The sequence below is a fragment of the Neolamprologus multifasciatus genome, chromosome 7, assembly GCF_963576455.1.
Source record: "Neolamprologus multifasciatus chromosome 7, fNeoMul1.2, whole genome shotgun sequence".
Lineage (NCBI taxonomy): Eukaryota > Metazoa > Chordata > Actinopteri > Cichliformes > Cichlidae > Neolamprologus > Neolamprologus multifasciatus.
In genome coordinates this window covers 54,437,949-54,455,607 of record NC_140445.1, presented here as the reverse complement: position 1 = coordinate 54,455,607, position 17,659 = coordinate 54,437,949, and the positions used below count along the sequence as shown (strand labels likewise).

The 17,659-nt window shown below is 41.7% G+C and overlaps 1 protein-coding gene across 3 annotated transcripts; it reads left to right on the top strand.

Moving 5' to 3' along the window:
• The first annotated feature begins 112 nt into the window (after nt 1-112).
• Nucleotides 113-16,213, top strand: dapk2b (death-associated protein kinase 2b). 3 transcript variants are annotated; one of them, XM_085167783.1, is made up of 12 exons: nt 580-789; nt 1,355-1,549; nt 7,167-7,388; nt 8,113-8,251; nt 9,274-9,403; nt 9,513-9,561; nt 9,654-9,680; nt 9,771-9,923; nt 10,377-10,422; nt 13,403-13,492; nt 13,609-13,695; nt 15,261-16,213. In XM_085167783.1, the coding sequence occupies exons 2-12, from the start codon at nt 1,473-1,475 to the stop codon at nt 15,336-15,338; spliced, it is 1,098 nt and encodes a 365-aa protein (XP_085023909.1). In that variant the 5' UTR covers nt 580-789; nt 1,355-1,472; the 3' UTR covers nt 15,339-16,213. The 3 variants fall into 3 exon arrangements, with proteins under 3 accessions (XP_085023910.1, XP_085023909.1, XP_085023908.1); XM_085167784.1 differs by lacking the exons at nt 13,403-13,492; nt 13,609-13,695; nt 15,261-16,213 and adding an exon at nt 11,123-13,402 and having other exon boundaries at nt 113-789; XM_085167782.1 differs by lacking the exons at nt 580-789; nt 1,355-1,549 and having other exon boundaries at nt 1,557-7,388.
• The last annotated feature ends 1,446 nt before the right edge of the window (nt 16,214-17,659 follow it).

Sequence of the window (17,659 nt, the reverse complement as noted above, 5' to 3'; positions counted from 1 at the left end):
TTTTTTTTTTGATAATGGAAACAAATGAAAAAGAGGCATACAGTTGTATTTCTTCCTTTGTGAGAGCAGGTCTCTCACAAAGATCTTGATTGGTTTACAGTTAAACTTGCTTTTTTAATATATAAATGTCCACACATTGGCAGAAGGCTCATACAGTAAGATTTTATGTTTACTCAGTTTCTCTTTAAGGCTAGTGCCCCCCCCCCCCCCCCCCCCCCCCCCCACAGAATAAGCTACATTTAAAACTCTTCTCTTTTTTCCCTTTACTCTGTTTCTTTTTCTGTGTGTTGCTTTTCCCAGAATTGCATTGCACAACTTTATTGGTAGTATGACTTCCGAATATCATATCAGCACTTCACCTTTTTGTATGCATATCTCTCATCTTGGTCCTTGTTAACCTGTTTCACTTAATGATGCAAAAAAAGTTTGTAATATTAGTTCAATAAACTATTTGCTGGCTGAACGTGTTGTCTGCAGGTTTTTTCTGAATTTCCTAATTCAAATGCTCATTCAGACACGTCTGTTAGGACGCACCGAGCAGTTATCCGAGCTATCTTTACTGACAGCCTGCCACGCTCGCGCTGCAGTTTCATAATAGAGCCATCAGAGGGAGGGACTTTACGCGCACACAAAAGCCTGATGGTGATACCACCGGTGACAGAAAACAGCAGCCATCCACCCCGGAGGAGCTGTTTTCTGACCCCAGCTGCAGCTATGAGACGAGGAGACCAACTGTAGGAGACGTGGACACTGATGCACCTTTATCACCAGCTCTGCAGCTGACTGAAGGTAAGACCCGGTGTTTTTAACTGCAGCCAGTTTTGTTGAGACACTTGCGAAAAACTCATGAAACTTGCCAGAGAGGAAGTTTGTGGTATTTCAGCTTGTGAACATCTTTTTTTTTTTCTCTGTCTCTCTTCACATTTGTGTATACATACGTGTTCACTCCCATGCTGCACAGTTTCCATTTTATCTCTAAATCCTTATTCACAGTTGTCACAATGGCCATGTTCTGGTATTTACAAAGCCCGTCTAACTGCCATTCTCAACCTTTTTAACCAGACATAATGTTTCACAACAGATGCCCTGCCCTAATTAGCCAGAAATGTTCTTTTCATTTGTAATCCTCATTATACACTGTTATGCTGCCCAGACGCTGTTGTGCAAGTAGTAGTTTAAAGCCTGTAATACTAGTGAAGAACAAAGAGGACCCTTTTTTCTGTGCTGTGTTACGGTGTTAAGGCTTTCCCAAGAGCAAGGTGAAAGTAGCTCTAATTCAGTAAACGAATACCTTACAGCAAGCTGCAACTTGTAGTAAACATTTTCATCAACCAACTCATCTTTATGTCTGCAGGGTTGGACTTGTGGTGTGCAGGAAGAGTACTCCTGGGGAGGCACAACAACTGGCTTTACTGGAGCATTCCAAGGAGGCTCTTTTACATATCTGTTTTACATATTAAGGAGCTACATCAATGAGGACGCCCGGCATGGCGGTATTCAAGCAAGAGAACGTGGAGGATTTTTATGAAATTGGAGAAACACTGGGAAGGTGAGGATTTGTTCACGATTAGTTTTAGATCCCCACCTCTTAGAAGATGATCCTTCACAGTTTGTGTGAGTCAGAGGGTGAGTCAGTTTCCCTTGCAAGTGCTTGATCCGGTGGTCCTCCTCCTGTGTATGTAGGCATGCAAACAGCTGGCCTGTCTAAGCTTGAACTGGGGAGTGTCGTTGGGTTAAAGTGGGCTGAATTTTACAGCAAGAGATAACGTTCCAAAGTTAAACGCACTCGAAGAAAAGAAAACAGCTGTGTTTGGGGGTCAGATTTGTCAGTCCAGGAACGCAAATGAATTGTGAGCGATTTGCTTTGCATGGTCTGACTGTGGGGCGGTGGACCAGGGTGTCGAAGTGCTGCGAATAAACCCGGTAAAGAGCAGACGTGAAGGAAACTGAGGAAATAAGTTACAGGAAGTTGGTAGATTACAATATGGATTGAGGAAGCTACGCCAATTTTGCACGGAAGGACAGCTTGGGCATGTGCACCACTCGATAACAGATTGAGCGAGTGTAAAAGCAAAGCATCTGACCTGTAGCCTTTCACCATTAATCCCAAATGCACTGTGTCCCAGTCTTTGTTGGGCACACCCTGATCCAGACCTGCTGTTGAAATGACTCCTTCAGATCTATAAAAAATAACCCAAACAAAAAACAGAAGAGGAAGACTTTTCAGCAAAGGCCTCGCGTAGCATGACAAGTTCAAATGTATAAATATGAAATATTTTTACAGTAATCAGGCTTTGCAGTAAAGCACTCACGTCTGATGGTTAAAAATAATGATTCACGGCAGTTAGCTGATCAATAAAATGAATAAATGATCTAATACTTTACGTAGTTTGCAAAGTAAATAGATTGTAAGCACCGTTTGGAAAATAAAAAGTACTGTCATTGATAATTGCACATGAAGTTGTAACATTGGAGGGATTTTCCACAGACAGGCAAAGAGCAAGAAGGCAAAACAAACACGGCTGTTTGCACAGAGGCAACTCAAAAGCTGCTCATATCACCACAAACTAGTAGATGATTTATTAGGTTACATCAAGCCATACGTTGCAAGTTGGAAATTCCTTTAAAAGACTTTTAAAAACTTATATTAAAAAAAAAAGAAGCTGAAATACCCTTTAAACCCCTGCAAGACATGGCAAACGTGGGAATGTGTTGCTCAAAGCTGAGCTGGTTTTCATGAGAAAACCTGAAAAGCAAAGGGGACTCTGCTGTGGGCTGAGTGCATGTTTAACATCAGCATGTCGAAAATATGTGACCCTTTAAGCTACTGTGGTTAAAAGCCCTGGTTAGCTTTCTGAGTAACCAAACCTGTTACATTTTATCTTTCTGCAAAAGACAGAAAGTGAGCCTCGGGGGACGTGTTTTAGCCCACCCACAGTTTTGACAGCCTCACGGGTTCAGAGCCCTCCACTCACATACCTCAGTGGAACTGTTACTCAATTGTCCTTTAAGAGGGTGGGGAAATTTGGCGGAGGGAGGCAAAAACTGTGTGACGTATTTGAGATGCCCTGTGCTGTGGTACTGTTGCACCATTTCTGGAAATTGAATTAATCATGTTGACAGGTTTTAATGTCTCACAGCTCCGAAGAGCAGTACTGAGTGGCTGTTTCCACTAATGACACAGAGTTTTGGGTAAACCTGTCAGCCCTTTGACATGCGGGGCATGCTGTGACAAGTGTACCTTTCTTTCCATTCGACTGATGACACTTATGACATCATACAGTACAAAGTGTTAAAGTCTGAACCAAAAGATGCCTTTAAAAGGAAGCGGTGAGCTGTAACTGAGCATCAAGGTAAGGCTGAGAAAAAGGTCTTCATCTGAGATGCTGGACCCTGTTTACAAGTGAGCTTGTGTCCTTGTTGGCTCATAACAACTGATAGCTTTTGGTAGATAAGTAGTGCGTAGTGAGTCAGTGTCAAGAAACTACCATCTGTTAAACCCGCCTGCCCCCCCCAAAGAAAACATGCAGACTTTCCCCAAAATTTGAATGTTGAATTTACTTTACACCATGGTTTCACTCTGACTTCCTGAATGCTTTCATGTTGACTTCTAATGGTAATCCCTTGACTTTTGTCTAGCACCACCGTGTCTTTATTGCTATGTGTGAAAGGTACAGCGAGTGATGTGATGCCAGGGTGAACTGTATGACTCTGACGATGCCTTAAATTGAATCTGGTCAGTTTGTTAATGTGTGGCTTCTTACAAAATACCTGCAGAAACTCACAAGGCACCTATACTCTGTCTTGACGGTGAGATGGATATTTAAACATTAGTTATACTGACAGGAAGGAAAGTTTCCTGCAGCACAGCAGCATGTTTGTCACTGCTTAAGTTGACATCGAGATGAAAACTCATCTGTCCATTGACACAGGTTCACAGAGTTTTTGCTCTCCAATCTGTAAACACTGCAGGAGCATCTTCCTGATATGCAAAATATTTTTCCAGTATCTATGTGGGTTCATTTAGGAGAAAATGATTCAGACTAACCATTTTACAAGTTTTCTTTATGGAATATCCAGAGGGCAGTGATGCAAATTTTAGGTTGCGGTGCTCAAACAATAAATGCCCACAGGGCAGGCACACAGCTGTTTCAGATTACCAAAAAGTACTAGAATTACTTTGTCTCTATAGCTCTGAGACATCCCTGCTGTTGTGTAAGTTGGGGAAATAAAGAGAGAAGGGAGTTTATTTGCTGCAGCCTAACTGAAGGACCTCCATGTTGACCTTTTGGACATCCCCCAGAGTTCCAATACTGACAGAAATTGTCCCATTACAAACAACACTAATGCCTCACAGATGCCGGTGTGTGCGTGTGTGGCTGGACTTAAATACCAGTGGTAATCTAGAGATTACTTTAGGGCTTAAATGCGGAAAGATTTCACTTACAGCATAAAAAGCAGAAAATGTGGCCGACAAATTGGGTTTTCAAGCACCGGTAGGATTTTAAAAGTTGGAGCTGCGTCCCTGCAGCCCTCAATGGCATTTGATTAGTCGCCTGGTTAGGAACAGCTTTCTGGGTCAACAGCGAAGCTGGCACTCTTCGTCATCCTGGTGGTTGCTCAGTTGAGAAACATGTTTAAATATTGGGTTGGCGCCACTTGTCGGAGCATTCCTTCAACCTTGGCTGTGGCTAATGACCTTCAGCTGTTGGAAGTGGAAATTCTGCGGAGAGATGGCACTTTCAGCCCTGCTGGTCGGCTTAGGGCTGAGACAGACGGCACGCCTGGCCTTTTGTGGAATACCACCCCCCCAGCATCTCTTTCCGCTGTTACTCTGCACTTCGTAACAATGCTGGAGTAAAGCCCCTCTGCTGACATTTGTGTTGGGTGCTTTTTCACACGTGAACTACAACTATCATCTCAAGGGCTTTTTCTATTTGCCATTAGTTATCAGGCAAATCAAGAGGACTGCTCATGCCCCAGTGACGGATCAGTTCCTCCCCTTGGGGTAATTGATGGATGTTTTTGCAAGTGGAATTCACTGAGTGACTTCCCCACCTCTTCAGTTAACACATTATCATAACAGGGAGGACTCGAGGGTGGAGACGTCCTGTGAATAGATCAGGCAGAGGGAGGATTTGAGATTCCATGAAGCTGTGCTTTATCACTCCACCCGCTCTCTTTTTATTTTCCTTTTAAGGAATGTGCGTGGGATTCTTTGTGGATTATTGCCTTAACGTATGTTTCCCCACTCTCTCTTTTTTTCTCCCTGCAGTCTCTGCTGGGTCATGTTCACACATGAATTAAATGATCTCAATAATAACTTCAAGGGCTTTAGGCTTTTAATGTGTTTCCAGAACCTGAAGCTATAGGAAATACATCAAATCAATCTAAAGTTAAAGATTCCCTTGTCTTATTAGACGCACAGGTGAAACAACCACATGTAGTTCAGTGCAAATCTCCTTGCATCAAGCACTGCAGCACTTTAAAGAAACTCATACGCTTGTTTTTTTCCCCCTTGTGTATCAGAGATGTTCAGTTTTTTTGTTGAAGTGCTGCTGTATCAGACTGCGTCATATTTGTTTAAAGGTTTTAGACTTAATCTCTTCATTGAGGTTGTAATTGAAATTCTGGGTTTATGTGGTCCCGCATTTAGTTAGTTATATAGTTTTATATTGTTATTTTTGAGCATGTTTCATAAGAGGCTTAGCATAGTCAATGTAACAGCTCCTAGGTGTGATCACAGAGCACCGGACAGGGTGTGCCACAAAAACGTGAAAACTGGCTCAACCATCTCGCACCGATGTAGGGTTACAGAGTCAGTAGCTGGTTTAAAACCACAAAGACAGTATTTAATCCCTTAATTTGTTTCTGGGTGCACATTGTAAACACCCTGAAAATACAAGTGTGAACTGTAGTGTGTTGTGGGTGTACAGCTCTTCCTTGCACACCTCCTTTGTGCCCTTCTTTCTGTTCCACTCCTGCCGTTCAAGCGGGGGCTCTCACTCACCAACAGCAGAAGAAATGTGGCAGGTAAAGCAAGACTCTGTTTAAGTCTGGCTATTCTTGGCCCTCTAGACACAGATTGGACAGCCTCTCACAGCCACTCTGGAATTTCTGTGTGGACAGCTATGTCCAAAATTCATGAAATGCCTGCCAATTATTGTCTTTCCCCCTCTTTGGGAATTTTTCCCTCCACAGTGTCACAATGTGTCTGTGCTTCAAACATGAAAATTCTTCAGTCCTCAAGCTTTAATGTGTTTTACCCAACCATTCCCTCCTATTCAGTAAAACTCTTGCCAGCTCTGTCACCACATAAGCCCTTGTATGTCGTTGTGGCATCACGCAGAAGGATGAGAATCTTGTGTTCACAATAGGGTGGGCAGGTCCTCCCCCAGCATCAGGAAACAACAAAGCAGCAGTAGTATGACAGCAAGCTTACTCAAGTGCTGGTCTGATATTGAAGCCACAGAAATTCCCCTCATATGGAAAATGGTCTCATATTTCTTGTTCAATCTGTCAGTAGGCAAGTTATGAGTGTTATGATTTATGTTAGGGATGAGTGAAAACAAAGGAATATATTCCACCAGCTGGAGTCAGTACTGAAGCTCATTAATAATAAGATGCCATTAAAGATGTCGTAAGCTCATGTCTGACTATCACGTCTATCTAACATTCAAAACAAGAATGCAATGATTCACTGAACAATATTGTCAAAAACACACACCTCTATTGTGTTTGCTTTTCTTTCAGTGGAGTAAACACTTGAGCTTGCTCCACTAAACGTGGCAGGAAGTTAAAAGGAGTAGGAGGGCAGAGGCTCTCTCAGCACCACCAGATCATCTCATTGTCTCGCCAGGAAACAGGAAGTGATGGACCATACCACAATTTGTCAGTCATCTGTGTACCACAGCTTCCTCACCAATATCCTGTGGCTAAATGCAAAAAATGTTATTAGTTCTATTCATTTAAAAAAATAAAAAGATGGTAGATACTACAAATCCTGATGCACGTAAATCAGTTGTCACGTTGAATGATAATGGGTGTAACAAGAAGAGTGTTCAGAGATCACATCCTCTACCAAGATGCAGGATGTTACTGCTTTTCCCGTGCTCTGTATGCTCTCTTGGCACCTTTTGTGGTGATTGCTTCTCTTTTGTCTGCAGTGGGCAGTTTGCGATTGTCAAGCGATGCATAGAGAAGAGCACAGGCAATAAGTACGCGGCCAAGTTCATCAAGAAGCGCCTGAGCGGGGCCAGCAGACGGGGTGTGAAAAGAGAGGAGATTGCGAGGGAAGTGGACATCCTGCAGCAGCTCCAGCATCCCAACATTGTAGCGCTCCACGATGTTTACGAGAACCGCACAGATGTTGTGCTTATCCTCGAACTGTGAGTCACCGCAAGATTCTGCAATGCATTGCAATATCCACACACTCACAACAATAACGTTTTATCATGCTTTACTTCTTGAAAACTCCAAACATCTATGTACAATAGATAAGAGCCTGCATAACATAAAATGTGTTTTATTGGGATTGAAAAGTTATGTCAGTGCAGTCTTTTGAATGTTTGGCAGGAATACTGTAAAACTGCAAAAGTCCACTCATCTGTGAGGGTATTTCTGTTTGTTGAAGCTGTGTTTGCTGAAAACCATTTGCCCCTGATCACGTCTGCCAGAAAGTACCAAATGTCGCTTGCAAAGTCAATAATGCTTGTACTGAAAAGAGGCCAAAAAGGGCCCCCGTCTGGGGTCACTGAGTGCCGAGAAACATGGCAGGCCTGATTAGGACTAATTGAAAAACTCAAACAAAAAAATATGACTGATGGCTGCAGAATGACGCACTGTCCTTCACTCTCATTTTTTCTGTATGAATGGTAGAGAACATTGTGCTTATGGGCCAAGGTTTCATACCATTTTTTCAGTTATGTTTATGGAAAAATACATTGGCCCATAAGTAGGGCAAATGGACTAAAAACAGAAGCAAGTTAGCACCACAGACAAACATATCTCAGGCATCCAGGGCTTGTGCATCCAATTTCCGAGGGCTTGCTCCAGATTGTCTGAGCCCACAGTCACCGAGTGTCAGTTTGTGTGTGTTTGTGCGTGTTGCAGGGTTTCTGGAGGAGAGCTGTTTGACTTCTTAGCTCAAAAGGAGAGCCTCAGTGAAGAGGAGGCCACTCAGTTTATCAAGCAGGTCCTACATGGAGTGCAGTTCCTCCACTCCAAGAAGATTGCACATTTTGATCTAAAGGTAAACGTGCTTCTCCTGTGCTGCGCATCCTAAACTGCATTTGTTTTCTGTGAAACAGTTAAACTCTTTACCTCCATAGCAACTGTATTACTACGCACAAGCAATGCCATAAAGACCTTATGTATATGTATCTATCTATAGCAGGTGTTTAATGTACGTACTGCACAGTTCTGCTATTCTGATTGACACATCCTTCCTGTTTTATGTGGCCACCATCCAAACTCTCAGATACCGACACCTCAAGGTTATCTCTTTAGTTTCAGAGCTGTATCGCCCACGTCTCTATCTGAAAGTCGCTATCCTGTCTGATTTTTTTTTCTAGCTGTGCATCTACGTTCCCAAGGTCTATTTTCATCAGATCAGTCAGCTATAACACCCATTAACCCTCCTGTTTAACCCCATTTTGACTTGGAATTTTACTTGAGAAATTCTTATCCCCCTTTTTGATTAAAATAAAGCTTCAGAACAGCTAAATAAACACAACCCAACCCCAGCACCATAACCCTTCAAAGTCAATGTGAATGGTTCTTGATTTGCAGGCCTATTATATTGCACAGAGCCAAAGGGCAGCGCTGGGAAACAGGGAGCCCCTTTGACAAGTTTCCACAAGAGGCCACATCTTACTAATTGAATGCAGAACTGGGTGATAGTGTTCCTTTGTTGTTGTTGTTCCCTTTATGCCCCATATGAATCTGGTGAGCAAATAACAGTAGAAATGTAAGAATGGCTCGTTGTGAGTCCTCTTCACTGCTGATGTTTTTGCGTTGATAACTGAAGGTGGATTAGGTACGCAAAATAACAACGCACTAGGTGCTTGAGTCATTCATGCCTGAAGCCTTAATTTTTAGTTCACACTGACACACCTTTGCACTAATTAGCTTGATTAATTGTTTTTCTCTAATGCTTCCACAAAAGGAGGATTTCTCCAGGTAACTTGTTGCTTTTGTCTGTATTACTGAGCCCTGCTATTAGTGGAAATCTGCTGACATACATGCTTTGTTTCTTTATTTGCATTGCTGCAGCCTGAAAACATAATGCTGCTGGACAGGGATGCCACCTTACCCCGCATCAAAATAATAGACTTTGGACTAGCACACAAAATACAAGATGGGACGGATTTCAAAAACATTTTTGGCACCCCTGAATTTGTTGGTAAGTTTTTCTTTCTTTTCTTTTTTCTTGAGCTCGATGATTTTAATGAGATGCTTGATGTTTGGCCAGACGCTGTTTGTGATGTTGAGTGTGTGTTGTCTATTTTCAGCTCCAGAGATAGTCAACTATGAGCAACTGGGCTTGGAAGCAGACATGTGGTAAGAGCTTTTAATTACCTCTGACTCTGCTGACATCTGCACAACAGGTTGCAGCGCATAACTTTGGATTAATCTTGCGCCTTTTTTCGCAGGAGCATCGGAGTCATCACATATGTACTGTAAGTTGAGATTCACAACGTCCGGGAATTTTAACGTATCTACGATTATCGACTGAGTCACGCATGCAAACGTTTGTGCTGTTGTTTCAGTTTGAGCGGTGCGTCACCTTTCCTCGGTGACACAAAGCAGGAAACGTTAGCAAACATCTCAGCGGTGAACTACGAATTTGATGAAGAGTTCTTCAGCAGTACCAGTGAGCTGGCCAAGAACTTTATCAGAGGGCTCCTGGAAAAGGAAACGAGGTAAAAGAGAAAAAAGAAGAAGAAAGAAATTAGGTTACTAATAAATAGGTCAAGGCCAAAGGTCAGGTTTGAAATTTCATTACAAAGCCCGGTACCAGGCGGGGCTATGCTTTAATAAATCCTAATGAAGTGCACTCCTGACCCACATGAGAATAAACAGCCAGCCAGTAAGGATTTATTTCTGCTACACGGTGTGATATATAAAACCAGAAAAGAAAACTATTACAAAATGTTGCAAAAACACTTTCTTTGTAAAATGTGATCCTCTTCTTACTTTCTGACATGTGTTTCCATTTAAGTGTTTACGTGCACCTTCGGGAAACTCAATATTCCTGTGGAAGTTTGGTCTCGCTGTAATCCTTAGAGAGTCACCGTCTGCTGCATGACTGACCTACGTGCCCTGTCTGATGGAGTTGTTCTGGCATATTTACACAGCTGCATTTTCTCTTTTAGAAAACGGATGACAATAGAAGATGCACTGAATCATCCTTGGATTAAGGTATGGACATGATTTATGCAGTAGTGTTGCATGGTTTGTATAATCTGTGACTGTTGTCAGCACTTCATTCCCCCCTGACCCCCCTTCTATGAGGAGTAAAACCTATTGCAGCTAATGTCAAAGGTAACACACGGGGTAGCAGGATCTTTTTTTTTTTTTTCCATTGTTCACTCCCACTAACTGTGTACTTGTCCTGGATAGATGTTTCCATACTGGCCCACAGTTAAAGTATATATATTGTTACTGTTTGGGAATTTTTGTTTTTCCCTTTACATCTCACACTCATCTCATCCATCTTCATGCCATCTGCAATATTCCTTTTGTCTACAAAGTCAGTGGTCTGACTCTTGCAATATCTCGCTAATTGTATTTTAATGGAATGGAAACTTAACATTGTGCTGTGGTGAAGCCATCTACCTCCCACTCACGCTGATGAAATGCATGTGAGTGGTGTTTTGCTGTGAAGTCCTCATCCTGTTTTGATGCAAGCATGGATCCAGGAAACCTTACACGCTCACCAGGAATGTTTGCTGTTTTTTGGCACCCCTTATCAGCCGTGGCTTACGCTCTGGGGTCACACACTAATCCTCCAGTGCCACGTCTGCTGGGATTTTTCACTGCTATACGTGTTTTCGAGATGCAACAATAAGACATCCTCTCACTCAGTCTCCCTCCCCCACCCCTACCCTTCTGTCTGAAGTCCTGCGGCCACATGGAGGAGGACAGCGCTGCCTCTGAGAAAAAAGCAAAGCAGTTGAAGACAAAACTACTTAAAGAGTACACTATCCAGTCGCACTCCAGCATGTCCCAAAACAACACATATGCCAACTTTGAGCGTTTTGCCCATGTGGTGGAAGACATCGGATTAATGGAGACGGGATTGTCCGAGGTGGCGGAAGCTTACCGCACCCTGCAGGGTGACATAGAAGCACTGCTCTCCATTTACAATGACAAGGAAGCTTGGTACAAGGAGGAGCGGGACACCGCAAAGAAACAGCTCTCGCAAGCCTGCCACGAGTTTCGCAAAGTGGAGGCCACCAGGAAGCTGGTGCAAGAAGACATGAAGGCAGTAGATGTTTGTCTGGAGAGCATCAGCAAGAGGTACAACCACAGGCAGGGCCAACTGGATGCTCTGAGGCAGGAGCTGAACTCTGAGCTCCACTGGCTCCAGGATCTGATGGGCTCTTTGCATCCTGAGGGAACCAATGGTAGCATCCATAACAGAAGTCTGAGCACACATGTAAAGAAAGCACTGGAGGACCTGCTGCATCTGACTTGTGACAGAGAAGTCTGCTCTGAGGCTGAAAAGCCCCTCACTGAGTCTGGCTGACATAAACCATTAAAAAATCTTCTAAGAGTCAACAATTTTTCTTTTTGTTTTTTTTTAAAAAAAAATTGCACTCTTTAAATTTTATTTATTTGTAGATTTTCTTTATTGTTTAAACAAAAAAGATAAAGAGTTAAAGGAGAAGATGGTTATATCAGGTTATATCCATTAACATGTCTGCATGATTAATCGTTAGCTAAGCTTAGCAGAAACACTGAAAACAGCGATAAAGCTAGCCTGGCTTTGTCCGAAGGTTAAACAAACATAAACACACATTATAAACACTATTTTCTGCACTGCATGTTCTTCCTCTCCCTCCCTTGGTACCCTCCAGGTTCGTCCCACAGTCCAAATACATGCACATGTACATGCAATTCTAAACTGGCTGAAGGTGCCACTGTGAGCGTTAATAGTTGACTCTCTCTAAGTGTTAGCCTTACGACAGGCTGATGACCTGTCCAGAGTATACCCCGCTTCAGCTGGGATAGATTCCAGTCCCCTGAACTGAATGAAGAAAATGGATAGACATGATCAATTATAGAAATCTTAGTGCATTAGGTTTTGCCATTATTTTAAACAAATATCTACATTCTGGGAGGAGACCGTAAGGCAGACCTAAAACATTCCGGAGAGATCTCTTAGGTAGTTTGGAATGCCTCAGGTTCCTACAGAAACCCCCATTGAACCCTAACCCCCAGATGACTAGAGAGAGGGAGGTTTTGCCTCTGCTCATGGACTGCTGCCCCGAGCGTTGACATCTCTTTTGTTGACTTTTGACAGAGTCAGCCTGCCTTTTTTCTTTAGTAGGCCAAAGATAAGCTGAGCTTAAATTTCTTACCGGCTCTGGAATGCTTTTTAAATGACAGACAAGTATTGATCTTAACAGCAGGTACAGCAGCAAACATGATTAGTCCTTTAACTGGGATAAGTGGCACAATGTTTTATTTAATTTAATTAATTAATTTATTTATTTTTATGACACATGGATTTATTAAACTATGTTTATTTATTAATTTGGTATTTTCTGCCTGAGCATTTAGCAGTTTATTTTAGCTGATTTAGTAAAACTAAATGAAACAAATGTACTGTGCAATGGTTCTCACAGTGGAGTGAATGATAAGTTCAAATGGTTTTTTTATTGACTGATCTAAGTTTTTTTTTTAATTGCAATTTTCTTTTTTATTGAAATGATAATTAATCCTATTTAATACTCCATGTGTAAATGATATTGTTTTAAAAGAAAGGATCTTTTTTATGGATTTAAATGTGCTCTATTGCTGAAGGTTGAGTTATTTATTTCGAAAGCATTTTCTATTTCTTTCTTTGAGATGTTTTTGCGCTAACCATAAAAACAACATCTATGATAAGATCTTATCTGTTTAAAAATTTCTCACTTCCTTTGCCAGTATTAGCGTCTGAACACTCAGCACTCTTGTCTTTGTGCGCTGACATTTTACACTGTTGTCAACCATAAAATAAATGTTAATTAGAGATTTTGACTCTTTTTTTTTTTTTTTTTTTTTTTTTTCTCAATTTCTGTCATTCATGACCTGAAATGTGTTCATGGTATAGCTGATTATATTAGACAAGCACATGCGCACAGCTGACGTGAGGGACAGTTCTGCTTTCTGACATCTCACTGTGTTTCTGCAGCCTCTGAACCCCAGACAGGCCTTGGTGAAGAGACTATCAGTGGTCAACTTGGAGAACTTCAAGAGACAGTACGCTCGACGCAGGTGGAAGGTAAAATGCAGCCCTGGTACCAACTTGGACTATTACTTAAAGGAAGATTGCATAAAAAATAAATTGCACGTCTTGCTTTGTAACCCATTTCTTTTTACTTTTGTCGGTTTCAACAGCTGTCATTCAGAATTGTGGCTCTGTGCAACCACCTAACACGAATCATGAAGAACCATAAGAATGAGAAGCTGCCTGAGGAGGACGGGGTAGGTTGCCGTGCAATGGTTTACATTAAACTGACACACATTGAGCTGCTCTCATTTATATTGCTTCAACCAACAGCTGATTAGTTTAACTTTGCAAATACATTCCCCAGATACTTTATTGGGTACATCTTGTTAGTGCCAGATTGAACCCTTTTGACTTCTGGACTGCCTTAATTCTTGATGGCAGAGATTCAGAAAGGTTTTGGTCCATGTCGACGTGATTGCATCACACACTTGCTGCAGATTTATTGGCTGCAGATCCATGATGTGAATCTCCCGTTCCACTACATTCCAAAGGTGCTCTATTGGACTGAGATCTGGTGATTGTGGAGGGCATTTGAGTACAATGAAGTCATTGTTATGTTCATAAAAGTAGTTTAGGATGATTTGACCTTTGTGACATGGCAGCCATGAGGAGATGGGTACTCTGTGGAGATGGACATGATCAGCAACAATAAAGCGGGCTGTGGTTTTTTTTTGTTTTTTTTTAAACGATGCACATTTGAAACTAAATTATGCAAAAAAGTTATCCCTACATCATTAAACTACCAGCCTAAACTGATAAATCCGTGCATGCATGGACCTGTGCTTTCATGTTCTTTACTCTAAATTCTGATTCTACTATCTGAATGTCACAGCAGAAATCTGGACTTAACAATGGGCAATGATTTTTCAATCTTCTGTTGTACAATTTTGGCGAGTCTGTTTCCTGGTCAATGGGAAACTTTTTTTTCTGGCCATTCTCTGTAATTCCTAGAGATGGTTGTGCAGGAAGAATCTCAGCAGTTTCTGAAATACTCAGACTAGTTTGTCTGGTAACAACAATCATACTACATTCAACATCACTTAAATGACCTTTCTTCCCCGTTCTGATGCTCCTGTTGAACTTCAGCAGGTCGTCTGCAAATCACTTTGTCAAAGAAACTCTACACAGCAACCAATCAAAACACAGGTTCTTTGTTGGATGGTGGCGGTTAGGAGAGAAGGGGCCAGGTGGCTGTCATCTGGTAGTTAAATACTGGAGGTTATTAGCCAATTATCCAATCCAAGGACAGGAAGAGACTCCACCCAGCTACTCAGCAGGCACGCCCAGGTGTCCACCTCCTAAGAGAGAGGGGAAAAAACCCACAGCCATCCTCTGGTGGGAGGAGTCTCACATAAAGCAAACACTGCCAACATTAGATCATAACACATTGCACCACACTGCCATGTGGCTGGCTGATTAGATATTTACTTAATAAGCAGGTGCACTTACTAAAGTGGTGATGAGTTTCTATTTATTGTACACTATTTCCACAGCATTTACAGATGTAGATGTCTAACTATTTCTCTGGGAGTATCTTTACAACAGACATTGTGTTGCAGTGTAGCAAGCACAGTTTTATCCTGCTATATGCTGCTGGAGCTAAAAAACAAACAAACCCAAAACATATATATAGATATGTAAAAGAATGCTTAGATTCTTTGAGCTGTCTCCAGCTGTGGAGACTCACAATTGTCACAATCACCACAAACAGTAACTATGTTACAACAGTTTCCTAACTGGGATGTGTTGGTCTTGTCAGAGGAATTGTGAAAGCGACCAAGAAGAAGAAACTATGAAGAGGAGACCAAGGACCAGAAAGAGAAGCAGCACTTCCTGAGAGCAACCCTCAGAGTGTCCGTCAGACATGCATAACAGTGACTTTGCACCTTTATTTAGGGCATGCTCTGCAACTGTCATACGCCACTAAGCATAGTTACAATATATTTTGACATGACAGCTGTAAAAGTAGATTTTTTTTTTTTAAGAGTTTAAGGCAACTTCTTCATTCTGAATCTCCACAACTTCTGCTGTATGTCGGACATCGTTCCGGCATGTTTAAACATGTGCTAATCTTGCACTAGCAGCTATAGCTTGATTGCTGTTGCTGTTGACAGGAACTGTTGTGTATGTTAGCATATATGTGAGCATATATATATATATGTATGCTATAGACAGCTTCTGTCTAAAAAGTTCTCAAGCTGTTGTTTGGCACAGTATTGATACAGATTGATTGATATATATTTTAACAGATGTTAGCATCCAGAGTGTTAAATTAAAGGGTTTAGCGCTGCAGGATAACAACATGACAGCAGATCTTCAAATGTTTACGTGTTGTGCTTAACGATGTTTTATCATTTACTGTTAACCTCAAGATATAAGCCCCTAAAGCATCTGTATACTATATGTTTACATAGCATATTTTAATTTGTGCAAATTTTTCTGAGACTGTAACTGTGTTTCATTGACGAGTTCACTGACTGTGTGTATCTACGGTATGCCTAATATGTGAATCTAATTCTGCAGTTTTAAATGGAATTGATAGGTCTTGCAATACTTTCATGTATTTATAAATAGATATACATCATGTCTTAAGTTCACTTTTGCCTGTATCTTAGCCTTCAGTGTTTTCAAGAAGCATTTTACTTTCTTTATATGTGTATAAAGTGTAAATTGAGAATGTGTTAAATAAATTAATGAACATTGTTACTTTGACCGTTTTTATGAAACCAAAACTTGTTGATTTGATCTATTTTCTTAACACTGTGGAAGGGACTGGTGCCTGTCTGGGCTGGTGCTTTGCATAAGGCAGGTTACACCCTGCACAGGTCACCAGCCTACAGGGCTTACACAGAGAGACACACAAGCCTTCATGATCACATCCATACCTACAGCCAATTAACACAACATGCATCCCTTTAGACTGTGTGCACAGAGACAACATGAAGTTCAAACCCACATCCTCCTTGCTGTGAGGCATCAGTGATAACTACACCCTGAGTCCTGGATATTAAACTCTCACCATCTCCTTTCTTTTAAGGCCAAGCAAAGTGTAAAATGATTTTCCCACACAGTGAAAGTGTGATTGTGTCTAGATGACCCAGAAATCCCAACCATAAATATGTCAAACACACTAAAGTAAAAAAAAAATAAAAATACAAAGCAGCTCTTGACGAGGAATAATAATCTCAATATCAGTGTGTTATCCACCTACTTTGTTGGCTGCTGCCATTTCTTCTGGCCACTGCTTGGTTATTTAGCCTCACAACAGTGGCGCTGTTTGGACTCAGCTGAGCTGAAAGAGATTGAATGGATAATTTGGCCTGACCTACACAATTTGGGCCAGCTCAACACAAATACTGAGAAAGGTGTCACAATCAACAAGTGGGTCAGTCTGAAAACAGTGTGCCTTTTTGTCCTTCTCTATAGCAGCACAAAATATTTAGCTTCACATTTAATTCGCTATGTCAGACAAAACTCCTGTAGTCTGTTTCCATGTTAGCACATCTCCCGTTATTGTTTAATGACAGCCTGTGAGTGACTGGCCTTTGATGAGACGAGGGAAAACATTTAGTGCGCGTTTGGGTCACTCGTCTCTACTCGCCCTGAAGGGCCAAGCTGGTGACTGTAAATATTCCTGCCATGTCTCACTGAAATAAGAGCCGAGTCCTTTGTAGACAGTGATATGACATGCTTTCCAGTCAGCCGTTACAGTGAGGTCTGCATCTCATGTAAGAGAGCCACAGCTGGTATGGTGGGATCAGTTCTGTGGGATCATGGAATTCCAGCCGACTCACGTTGGTATGATCCGGTTGATGATCCATTCACACAGACAAATAAGGTGGGCTGTCAGCTCAAAGTGTGTCCTTCAGGGTGTCTTTGGAACAGTGCTTGACTCAGAGATGTGTCAGTGTTAGCACATGATGAGCATAATAGGCCCTTTTCAGCTACCCAGCCATTCTGACATGGAAACACAGGTGTAATTATTTACATCATGACCCTGTTCCACTTAAATGGGTCAGGCCCCTGGTGCTACTGTGGCCCATTATTAGTATTCTTCTTATTATTTTTAATGGAACATGAATGCTGCTGTTGGTGAGCTGTAGATAAATCATTTACCATAAAAAACAGTGTGTATGCGATGTTGAGGCCATTGCCTGC

Bases quoted from the DNA above. Each gene is read 5' to 3' on its own strand.
- dapk2b (XM_085167784.1), top strand. From the start codon at position 1,473: ATGAGGACGCCCGGCATGGCGGTATTCAAGCAAGAGAACGTGGAGGAT. The intron at 8,252-9,273 runs GTAAACGTGCTT...GCATTGCTGCAG, and splicing joins TTGCACATTTTGATCTAAAG to CCTGAAAACATAATGCTGCT. The intron at 9,681-9,770 runs GTAAGTTGAGAT...CTGTTGTTTCAG, and splicing joins GGAGTCATCACATATGTACT to TTTGAGCGGTGCGTCACCTT.